This window comes from Sprattus sprattus (assembly GCF_963457725.1).
Source record: "Sprattus sprattus genome assembly, chromosome: 6".
Taxonomy (NCBI): domain Eukaryota; kingdom Metazoa; phylum Chordata; class Actinopteri; order Clupeiformes; family Clupeidae; genus Sprattus; species Sprattus sprattus.
The window spans coordinates 2816649-2829163 of NC_137925.1; the positions used below are offsets into that span (position 1 = coordinate 2816649).

General features: G+C 41.3%; 1 protein-coding gene across 1 annotated transcript in view; it reads left to right on the top strand.

Moving 5' to 3' along the window:
* fat2 (FAT atypical cadherin 2) overlaps positions 1 to 12515 on the top strand; it is a gene marked incomplete at both ends in the record, with an annotated part of 55363 nt that overhangs the window by 20024 nt on the left and 22824 nt on the right. The window contains 4 exons of the mRNA XM_080840567.1: positions 565 to 761; positions 1285 to 1438; positions 5248 to 5481; positions 6792 to 7181. Of these exons, the coding sequence (XP_080696693.1) occupies positions 565 to 761; positions 1285 to 1438; positions 5248 to 5481; positions 6792 to 7181 (975 nt within the window). The remainder of the gene's footprint in view (positions 1 to 564; positions 762 to 1284; positions 1439 to 5247; positions 5482 to 6791; positions 7182 to 12515) is intronic.

A 12515-nucleotide genomic window follows, 5' to 3' on the forward strand; every position in this document is an offset into this window, starting at 1 on the left:
AAAAGTAATTACCAAATGTTTCAAGACTTTGCAGACTGCTATTACCAATGCCATTTATGCTGCTTACGTTTAAGGTGTGAGAGACTATGGAGGCTCAGACAGTCTGCTGAGATTTTGTGTTGGAGGTCAGGAACTGCTTTTAATCAAGCATTAGCAATTATTCCAGGTCTTTGAAATGGCAAAGTATGATGCCTATTCTTTGTGCTGACATGTTAATCTGAAGAACCATTCTTCCGGTTTTTTAAGTCAATGTGCACTGAATAAGCAAGAAAATCCTGTTGTGTCTAGAAGATTAAGAGGAGAGAAAAAAAGAAAATTCTTACAGACTTAACCATTGTGATGAAGACTCCTTCCATTATTGGTATCCAACACACACACACACACACACACACAAACACACACACAAAAGCAGGCAAAGGTTGAGGAGTAACTTAGTTTTGAAATTAACTGACATTTGATTTTTTTCCGTAACTTTGGTCTGGTCCTCTGCTGTTTTTCTTTAATCACACCTCTGAAACAACATATCCTTTTACCCACTATCACCATCATCACTGGCACGTTTAGATGGAGATCCACTCGGCCTGTTTTCCGTTGAGCTGGCTGACGAGGAGTGGAGGGTCGTCCTGCAAGGCCCTCTGGACAGGGAAGCCAAAGACAAACACAGCATACGGGTAGTCGCCACAGATGGTAGATCTCAGGACACCGCCACCGTGGACGTCCATGTTCTCGACATCAATGACAACAGCCCTTTGTGCGAGCAGGTAAGACTTCTGTGCGTGTGTGTCTGTGTGTGTCTGTGTGTGTGTGTGTGTGTGTGTGTGTGTGTGTGTGTGTGTGTGTGTGTGTGCTGTCTGCTCCTCTGTTCCCTGCACAGGACACACCCTCAGAGTAATGAGACCGCAATCCTTACTCAAACACCACCATGAGCCAAGTTTACTTCGCCCGTCTGATTCTTAAGACTGCGGGTCAAACCGCCATCTTACACCAATTTGTGTCCTTTGTATGTACGCATGAGATACTCTGAGAAACAGGTTCTTAACTTGCATAACAAAATGAGAGAACTTTTAGAGATTACTTTAGCTTTTTAACATTTTGCTGTCTTTCTTTACCAATGCTGTCACCGAAATGGTCTTGAATGGTCTTGTATATTCTTGCACAATTCTATTAACTTGTATGGTCTTGTATAATTTTGCAAACCTGAATAATCTTCGTGTAATCTCATCATAGGAGCCACACATCCCAACATGAGAACAAACTTTAACTCTTTAACTTTTTTGTGAGCAGTTGCTCTACACCGAGGCCGTTATGGAGAACTCCCCCTCGGGCCGTTTCATTTTAAAAGTCTCGGCAGCTGACCCAGACATCGGCACCAACGGGCAGGTCTCCTTCACCCTCCACGGTCACAATGCTGACAAGTTCCACCTGAACCAGAGGACAGGTAAAAACCCATTCACAATGTTTGCCTATCTCTCCCTTGAGGGAGCCTGTGAGAAGTGTCAGGTAGCATCTGAATGGTGACATACCAACTAGATAAGATAGCAAACACTCCAAGTTAGCACACCAGACCTGGCGCTGAGAAAATCCCTCACATTGAGAGGGATCGGAATTTTTCTTTGCCCTCATCAATCATATGCTCTTCGTGGCAAATCTATCATCGAGCCCAATCTATTCCACTGCCTCTTATCAGAGCAGGGCGTCTTGCAAATATGGTTTATCAGGTAATCTAGATGGAAGTGATATGTCAAGCACCGATGCAGAAACTCTTTAATGAAATTTTATACCATGGAACTCAAAACAAATTCCCTGCATTTCTGATGGTTCCACAAACATCAAACCACAAGCGGTGACTAATTTTTTTTCGTTTTTAACTGCATGCATTTCCCCCTAATGAACACAACATTCTCCCAAGCCTGCATGTAGCGGCATTATTCTGTAGACCTCCAGCAGTCATACGAACCACTGGGGAGCTAAGGTCTTGTCTGCGAATGGGTACATTTCGCATGTGCGAGAGTCGCCATTCGCTTGGCACAATTCGCTTCACGCGAGAGTCGCCACTTTGTGAATGAAGCGCGCTTCACTTAGGACGCGAACTACAAACAAATAGCTACACGTAACCTATAAACGTTGTTGAGACTTTTATTAAAGATAACAATAACAAAACAGAGACAAATAGCCACACGGTCAAGCAATGTAATTTATTACGTTCTACGAATCCAACTGATACAAACATGTAGTCTACTGTTCGGGTATAATCTACAGCAACTCTTGACTTCTATTGAAAGAGATTTTGAAATCCTCAAAACCTGGTTTGATGTTAATAGATTGTCACTCAATAGAAAAATAAAAAACTAATTCATGGTCTTTGGAAATCGAAAAAGGAAATAGGTAAGGACATTCAATTAAAAATAAGTGATGCTGAACGAGTGACCGAGATAACATTTCTAGGAGTGGTCATTGACCATAAATTAACATGGAAACCACATGTTTATTATATCAAAGGAAAGATCTCTAAGATGATAGCAATTTTGTACAAATCAAGAAGCATGTTAAACTATAAGGCCTTACATATTATTTACTGTTCACTTATACTTCCCTACATATCATATTGTGTGGAAGTCTGGGGATTGACATATAAAACAACTGTCAATGAAATCATTATTTTACAAAAACGAGCCATAAGGATAATAAATAAGGTTGATTATTATGCACCCACTAACCCATTGTTTATGAAATCATTTGTTATGAAATTTAATGATCTGGTATATTATAAAATAATGCAAATAATGTATCGAGCTAAATCAAACCAACTCCCAGTCAGCATACAAAGGTTTTTTTCATTTCAAGAGACAAAATATAATCTCAGAGATGTCTGTAAATTTAGTGTACCAAATGCCAAAAAATTAATTAAAAGGAGATGTATATCTGTTGTTGGAATTTCATTATGGAATGATGCTAACATAATCTTAAGAAAGTGTAAGACATTTTTTGTTTTCAAAGGGATGGTAGCTAAAGCAATTTTTGAGGGCTACAAGTGTCCATAATGTATGCAGGATTTTGTGCTGTTTATTTGAGATCTTGCTTCATTGCTCTTCTTGTGACTAACTTTTTGGAGGCAATTCTTTTGTTTGTTTTTTTATTTCCATTACATGTATTACTTGTAAAAAATAAAATAAAAATGCATATGTTGATGGGTAGCTTAAATTGGTCAAACAGGACAGGCTTAAATACAAGCATTATTCTTCAGCTTGTGCCTTTTCAGTCACTTTGAATGTATTATTATTTGTGTTGAACTTGTTTGTTGTTACTGTGTGTGACTGAATAAAAACATAATCAATATAAACTTACATTACCACTGCACACTCACAACCTTACAGATAATGTATTGTATAGCATTTGTATTCAGTATGATATGGCAGCGCAAGATATATGGGGTATGAGTAGTTGTAACATTGGCAGCAATAGTTGGTCATTAGCGCAGATATGATACAGGTACAAGTCAAGTCAAGTCAACTCTTTTATTGTCAGATACACAGAACAACAGAGTTGGACTGGGCACTGAAATGCTTAAGACAGGACACCATACCACACTACCATAGATACTAAACATAAATACACATATTAAACAGATACTAAACAGATAAACAACCTACATGAGCTAAACTGAACATGAGCTGGACTGAGAAAGTAGTGCAAACAGCAGTAAAAGTGAGCCAGTGAAGAGTAAAGTGGCAAGTGTAAAGTGAGGAGTGCATTATTCTTCATTTAGGAGTCTGATGGCCTTAGGGTAGAAACTGTTCTCCAGTCTGCGGGTGCGAGACCGGACACTTCGGAACCGCCTACCAGAAGGCAGCAGGGTGAACAGTCTGAAGGATGGGTGATGACAGTCTTTTAGGATCCTGCCAGCTCTTCGGAGGCATCTTTTAAGGTAGATGTCCTGAAGGGATGGGAGTTTCCTGCCGATGATGAACTCAACGGATCTGACCACACTGCGTAGGGCCTTACGGTCCATGGCTGTGCAGCTTCCAAACCACACTGAGATGCTAACAGTCAAGATGCTTTCTATAGTGCATCTATAGAAGTTGGTGAGGATGTCTGGATTGATGCCAAACTTCCTGAGTCTCCTCAGGAAGAAGAGGCGTTTTCGGGCAGCTTTGACCACCTTGTCAGTGTGGGCAGACCAGGTGAGATCATTGCTGTCTGATGTTGATATGATATAAGTACAATGCAACGGAATCTAACCAAAGGAACCATAGCAGAAGAGTGCAGAGTATTCTGCATAGTGGTAATATAAAAATAAATAGATGGGATGTATACAGTATGATATGACAGTACAAGATATATGGGGTATGAGCAGTAGTAACATTGGCAGCAATAGTTGGTCATTAGTGCAGATATGATACAGGTACAGGTGAAGGTAGCAAAATGCTTATGAATGAGGTAAGACATGATAAGATATATAAGTACAATGAATATGAGGTAAGAGTCATGAGGCATGATATGACATAAATAGATATGAATACACTATAGAATGTTAAGTGGCTGAACAAAAAAAATACCAATTCAACACCCACAAGCTAGTTTACACAGCACCAGGTTACAACCATCAAGACGGCTCCTGGCCTATTGTTTAGGTTGATGGGCCATCAGACCTGGTTCCTGGCTTTTTTGTGTCTTGGAACCAGAGCTCTTACACTCTGATTGTTTGTTTTTGAAATAAATGACATGAAATGACATTGCTTGAACGTGTACCTATTTGTCTCTGTTTTGTTACCGACTTTCAACCACGAGAACGAGTAAAATCTTTAATAAGAGTCTCAACAACGTTTATAGGCTACGTGTAGCTATTTGTTTTGTCTTTGTGAGTCAACAACGTATATGTCTCATTATGCGCCCGTCTCTGTGCAATTCTGTACCGACTTTCAACCACGAGAATGAGTAAAATCTTTAATAAGAGTCTCAACGTCTCATATGCGCCCAAAGTGTCGACTCTCGCCCACTCGAATTGTGCCTGATTCGCGTGAAGCGAATGGCGACTCTCGCACATGCGAATTGTACCAATTCTGAAGCGAATGGCGACTCTCGCACATGCGAATTGTACCCATTCCCAGCTTTGGCCTTACCTGCACTGGGACATGGTGTGTGGCCACATTAAAAATAAACAAGTAAAAAATTAAAAGAATAAATAAACACAAAAAAAAGAAACAACAGCGCATGGGTTTACTGTGTTTAAAATTAATTTGTTTCCAGGTGAGCTGTTCACCCTGGCTTTGTTGGACCGGGAGCACGAGTCCGGGTATGACCTGGTGGTGAAAGCCACGGACGGCGGCGGGCATTCTTGCCAGGCCGACATCGTGCTCTTGGTGCAGGACATGAACGACAACCCACCCCGCTTCTCCACCAGCCATTACGAGGTCACCGTGTTTGACAACACCACCGTCAGGACACCTGTTGCTGTAATCTACGCAAAAGACCCAGATACAGGTACCAGCTAGGCTTTGATGTTGCAACCAAAGACCCTCTGGCAACACGTACTGTGCACGTTGCCCTGCCTGTCCATTCTGTTTTACGGTTAAATGAGAATTGGTGTAGAAGGCTATAGCCGTGAAAAAGTGCAGCATTGTTACAGTCACAGTATTACCACAAAAAAAGAAAAACACAACTCAAGCCCTCTTTTTCGACATTACCTCAGTGATATTTACTCTCGAAGACCCTTTACAACCAGTAAGCTATGTTCTCAAAGGTGCCTAGAGGATATTTTCTTTTCCACATCATTACACATTCCATCACACTGATGGTGAACGTGTCACAGTGCTGTTTAATCACGTCCGAAACATCCACCATCTAGTCATTCACTCTCAGCGAAGTGAGGTTGAGGTCAGTGGGCAGCTCTCTTATTGAAGTGCGCTTAATTTCTTTTCGCTTACACAGCTGTGTGCGAAGTAGCAGCAGAAAAAATGGGTGAGTGCTGTTTGATCTGGGATCAACACGTTTAGGGAGTGACAGGGCCGCTCCTGTTGATGTGTGGCAACATGCAGTGACGTCCCAACACCTCCAAGCCTTTTCTCATCGCCTGCTTTATTTTGTCTTATTTTAAGCCTCATCCTCACAAACTCCTCCTTCAAAATGCTGGAACTCACCAACTCTTCACCCTGCCTATTAAAAAGAAATGCAAATATGATAGCTTGTACACGTCCAGGCACGACAGCGGTGACACGTTTGCAGATACTGAACGTTTCACTGTTGAGGCAGTGGCTAGTTTGAACGAAAGAGCTGGAGCACTTTTTTTCCCTCCGAGGGTGTGTTAGATGGTGATGTATGACTCTGCTTATTGATCTATAACAGGACACTCCAGTGTTTTTAGCATGTTCCTCAAACATGTATGTATCAAATAATGGACAAACAATTTGTGAACTTTGAAAACATTGGTGAATCCCAGATATCAATGGGTTCTGTCAAAAAAAAAGAACACACTGTGGATACAAACAGAAATAAGAGAACATTTGTTCGTATCGCACTTCCTGCATAAGGCCCAGTCAGTGTTTGTGCTCAAAAATACTTAAGAGTCACGGCTCTGTAATTGGGAAAGAAATATAGTGGCTCAGACCGAGCCATACATTCCAGCTCATCACTCCTTTGCTTCAGGAGTATGTAGGGAAGGTGTGTAAATTGATTGGCTGTTGAGCTCAAATATCAACAAGAATCACAGGCTGTATTATTAAATGTTGTTGTGGCAGCTGATTGTCTGTTGTTGACAGATCATTGTAAATATTTGTCCACACTTTTCATTTCAGGTATAAACTCTGAGGTGAGGTATTCCCTCCAGGGACCAGATACTAGCTTCTTCTCCCTGGATGAGACCTCAGGAGTCCTTCGCCTGGAAAGGCCCCTGACGGACGAGACTCAGAAGACCTTCGAGCTGAAGGTCAAAGCCACTGATCGCGGCCTGCCACGCCACCTGCATTCTCTCTCCACGGTAACGGTAACCGTGGTGGACCTCAGTGACTACCAACCAGTGTTCGCCAGCTCGGAGTACAGCACCTCTATCCCAGAATCCATAGCTGTAGGGACAGAGGTTCTCAGTGTGTCCGCCGGCACAAGAGACGGTGTGAGCAGCGAACCGATCATGTACACCATCGTTGCTGGGAACGAAGGTGGAAGATTCCAGATAAACCCTCAGACAGGTAGGCCTCAGAACTGTTTAACATTGTTTCTTTTTTTTGTCATTTGACTCACCAAATAACAACCTCTACTTCTGTAAGCTCCGTCTTCGCTACCAGCCTCAACATCAAAAGCAAATGAAGGGATTAAAAGAATATTGAAAAAAAAAAAAAGATAATACGTCTGAGCAGGTTCTTGTTTACGGTAGCTCTCCAAGTTGAAGGGGAAAAAATAGAGAAAACATTGCGTAGGGTTTTTTATCTTTACAGCCCCAGCAACTCAACTAATTAGACAGGGTGAGCATGCCAGCAGTGTGTGGTTCTTGGATTCAGTTCCTCAGTAGCACTCTAACTGAAGAAACATGTTGACTGTCTTTTATGCTACCACTTTTCCGAGCTGATACCATCCTCTAAATGGATTATGTAAATGGCCACCTACTTGAGTAAAATAACCACAAGAAATATACATCAAACCTGTAGGTGAAATAAAATAACCTTGATGTCACAGTCGCTCACGCCAATCCAATTAACAGTGTTGTGTTGGAGTTGTAACTCAGATACACAAGATCACATCAGTCTAAGGCTCTCTGACTCTTGAAGCTTGCAACAACCCCCTTCCCAGGCAGAGAGCGGGAACCACCCGGTGTGTGTGTGTGTGTGTGTGTGTATGTGTGTTTGTGTGTGTGTGTGTGTGTGTGTGTGTGTGTGTATGTGTGTGTGTGTGTGTGTGTGTGTGTGTGTGTGTGTGTGTGTGTGTGTGTATGTGTGTTTGTGTGTGTGCCCGCCTGGCCGCCTGTGCGAGCATGTTCAGGAAAACCGCTGGAGCTTGATCTCATTTGTTTGTCTTCTCCTTTTCATCACGATCTCCCCTCCTCCCTCTGTGCCCCTTTATCGCCGTCACCCAGAGCTGCTGACGCCGCCGCCACCACCGCCACCACCGCTGCCGCCGCCGCCCGGCTCTCACGGTGTATTGAACCTAATCTCTTTATTAGCTGTCAAACAAGCTGCAATGGTGTGCACTGGCTGACGCCACTGTCTGAGCACCAGGCATTTGTCGTAGAAAATCAATTGGCAATTTAGAAGTATTTTCATTCTAGAAGCTATCGGCCGACTGCATAGTTGGTTATACTTTAGTGTCGAATGAACAAAGTGATTTTTTTTTTCTTTCTTCCAGTCCTGACGTTATTATCTTCAAGAGCAGACCTAAGCTTGAAACAAAAATGTTCTCTCTGTGTTTGTAATGACTAAGTCCTTTTTCTTCCTCCTGCAAAAAAATTGCACTTTTTTCACGGTCTGTTGCTAAGAACATGAAAGACCAAATTTGATAGTATTGCTGGAAGTTGAAGCCACCAAGAGATGTATTGGTGGGTGCCTGTGGCATGTTCTGTGGTGATCAGAATGTATTCTGCTGTGTTTATTAGGCTTCCCTTCTGCCAGTAGGTGTCATAGTTCAGGCTCTGGGCTCAGAAAGCACCCTGAAGATCATTTCATTGTTTTGGCGCTATATAAATAAAATTGAAAATAATTGAACTGAACAGAACAGAATTGAATTGAATAGTCTTTAGGTTCCTGTTTGCAAGGGGTCCAATCTACCTGTTTTTCAATGTGTACAACACTGATATATCAGTCAGGTGGGGGTCATCTTTTTTTTTTTTTTTTTTAACAGATAATTCAGCTTGAAATCTGCCCACAGCATCCCCATAGGCCTACTAAAACTCACGCATGACTGTTCTATCCCCTTGAAATGCTTTGCAGCACTGTGAAGTGTGCTCAATTAAGAGAACGGGGGTTACACAGGGTCACACGTGGGTTCTCCAAGAGGCTGCTAGGGAACAAGTAGTCACGGGAACAGCTCTTCAGAGAGCACCTCCCTTCCTAACGGGCACCTTGACTAGACTTTTCTTAGTTGTCTGACATGCCTTGATGTTTTTGTACATTTCGCTTAACTAAAAACATTGATGCACAAATGGAATATATGATTCTATTCTAGAAGACCCCAGCAATAATATTAGAAAAGGGTTCAATGTTCCGTGGTTGTTCTTTTTATGTCTCTAAGACGAAAACTCAAAAATAAAAATATCCCGGACGAGGGATATAGACCTTTTAGTGTTAACTTGCACTTCAGCCGTTACATTCCTGCACTTCTTTTTCTTTCTATGCCGTTTTTCTATTTCTAAATGTAAAGTAGTATTTATTGTTACACCAGGTTTTTTTTATTGCTCTTAGCTTGACTGTTCTCTCCTTTGTACGACACTTTAGACAAAAGCGTCTGTTAAATGACTAAATGTAAATGTAAATGTTAAGCTCAGAAGTGCTTGTTCTCCACCAACATGTGGTGCCTGATTTGGGGCTCACTGAGGATGGACTCTGTATTGACTTCAGACATTTGTGTGCCGATGTATGTGCAGTTAGATACATACTGTATGTCACATAATGTCACAGTAAAACCACAGGAGCAAGATCAACTCCTCCTATATATCATTGAAAGGGCTTTTTATGTATATTCTTTAAGCTTCTGTAAGGTCAGCTGTAGATCAAATCTTCATAAAAAAAAAATATTTATCACACTGCATTGAATCCCTAAAGCTACTCACTTAAAGTACAAGTCCACATCTTAAATGCATTAATTCATATAATTTATACTTTCACATCTGATTGATCTCATCATCACACTAAGAAAACAAGAATGGGAGCATTCAGAGAATGCAAACCTCCGCCTTGTGAACTTGACCTTTGACCTTGACATCTGAAAATCTAATCAATTATTGCCATTATATTACCCAATCTCCCCACAAAGTTTGATGGAAATCGGTCCATGCGTTTCTTCGTGATCCTGCTAACAAACAAACAAACATACAGGGGCGAAAACATGACCTCCTGGCGGAGGTAATAAAAGAGGGTTATGTTAATGAGGACTTTGGAAAACATAAGGCGTCTTTGTACTATTGGGCCAATAGTATCTGGGCGAGTCGGTGCATGCCAGTGCCAGTTGCCACCTGTGATAGTGATCCCCAGAGTTGCCACCTCTGATAGTGATCCCCAGAGTTGCCACCTCTGATAGTGATCCCCAGAGTTGCGGTCATAAAGGGAAAAGCCTGAACCGGTCTTAGGTGTCCTGAACCGGTCTTTACTGCTCTACAGTATGAAACCCTTTATTTTTTTCATATGGGAATACACCTACCTGTTTTGTGCCATCATGGGTCACTGTAATAAAGAGTGCCCTGCCCGATGACTTCTCCTTCTCCAGAGACATGGAAACATACTAGGGAGACAGAGAGAGAGAGAGATCCATCACAAAAAGATCAATTAAATTCTGGATGCATTTAAAAAATTCAGACCCCCAAAACCTAAATCATAAAGCACTGCTTGCAAACTCAACAAAACCAGACAGCGATAACCTCTTAAATTTGATTATTAACAGCAATGACATTAGTGACACAAAACCAATACGACTAAAAGAAATCCACAACAAAAACAAAAAAGCCTACACTTCCCAATGGCTACAAGATGCCCAACACAATAAGAAAATTAATTGTTACCTTAGATTAAATCGAAAATATGAATTAGCAAATTACCTGACTAAATTAAAACAACCACAAAGTCGTTACCTAACAAAATACAGATTGGGCGACCATAAACTTCAAATTGAAACTGGACGGCATAGAAGATCCTGGCAAGAGAGTCACCTAAGAATTTGCTCCCACTGTGACCTCATGGAGGTCGAGGATGAGAAACATTTCCTTCTGAGGTGCACCAAAAACACCCCACTTAGAAATATCTTTTACCCTAAATTTCTTCAAAAATGTCCTCAATTTGCAGGACTTGATGAAGAATCAAAAATGAGAGTCCTCCTAGGTGAGGAAGAACGGACAGTACAGATCGCAGCACAGTTTGTGTATGGGTGCCACAAGCTGAGAGAAGGCATATAGGTGACAAAGATCAGACATCCAACCCTAGTCTATGTATATTATTTTGTTGATTTGTTGATTATTATTATTTTTATTCAACTATTTTTGTCTTTATGTATGTGTATATAATATGTATGTATGTGTATGCTTTGGCAATAGTGTTGGAAAACATTCATGCTAATAAAGCTTCTTTGAAATTGAAATTGAAATTGAAAAATTGAGAGAGAGAGAGAGAGAGAGAGAGAGAGAGAGAGAGAGAGAGAGAGAGAGAGAGATTAATTTAAAATGGGAAAATGAGGAGATGAGATACTGCAACAGGTAACAGAACGACTAGTGGGAAACGACTAAGGAAAAATAAAGGGAGACAAAAGAAAAGGAGTCAGACTGAAATGAATGATGATGGAGTCAAGAAAGAGAAGAGGAATGAAAAGATGAGGAAGAGAATAAAAAAGAAAGAGTTACACACACAGAGAAGTGAGTAGAATAAAAACAAAAAGTTGAGAAAGTAACAGAGTGCAACAGACAGACAGACAGTAAGACAGAGACGATGAGGAGAAAGAGAAAGAGAAGGAGAGAGAGAGAGAAGGAGAGAGAGAGAGAGGTGTTGGAAACCAGCTATCTCTAAGCCCACACAGCAGTGAGCAAATCCTCTCGGCTGTCCCCTCGCATGCCTGTCGCCATGCGGCTCTCACAGCTCAATCAGCCACATTCAGCGTGCAGGGACGCGTCGCTCAAAGCCGGGACCCTTAAATGCCAGCGGACTGCCAACAGGAGTGTGTTGACTACGATAACACACCAATGCGCTTTCTCACGCCTGCTCCATCCGTGATCTCTGTGCCAGCGCCACACATCTTTCAAGTGTCTCTCCAATTTCAATGAATGTGTGTGAAAATAAAAAAGAACAAAAAATGAAAAAACAGAAGAAGAAGACAAAATGTGTTTTTATTTGGAGGGAAATATGTAAAGCTTTTTGAAATCTTCATCCCTCTTCCACAACATTCTTGACAAGTGCTCAAAGAAGTCTTGAAGTATTTTTTTCCATTTCTATTTATATATTTATACCTTTAAACCTGTCAGGGTCGGTGTTCCATCAAAATCATGTCCTGTTAACCTACTCCTTAAGACTGATATACACTGGTTCACACTTCGGTTCCAAACCCCTTCTTCACTAAGTCAGACTCTTTTCTAATTGCCATTTAGGATTGACACTCTATTATTGCATCGAAACCTACTGAATCACAAGAAACCTGTTCCCTACAAGCTTGTTGTGTATTCAGACACCAGTTGTCTTCCACCGACAAACTGCTCTACATATTCACCTGACTTTAACCTGAAGGCTGAAGTCTATTGTAACTGTTGATATATCTCTCTCTAATGCTTCTTAAAAGCTGTCACTCAGGTGTGAGGTGTGTGTTTTAGGTTTTGATGTGTGTGTGTGTGTGTGTGTGTG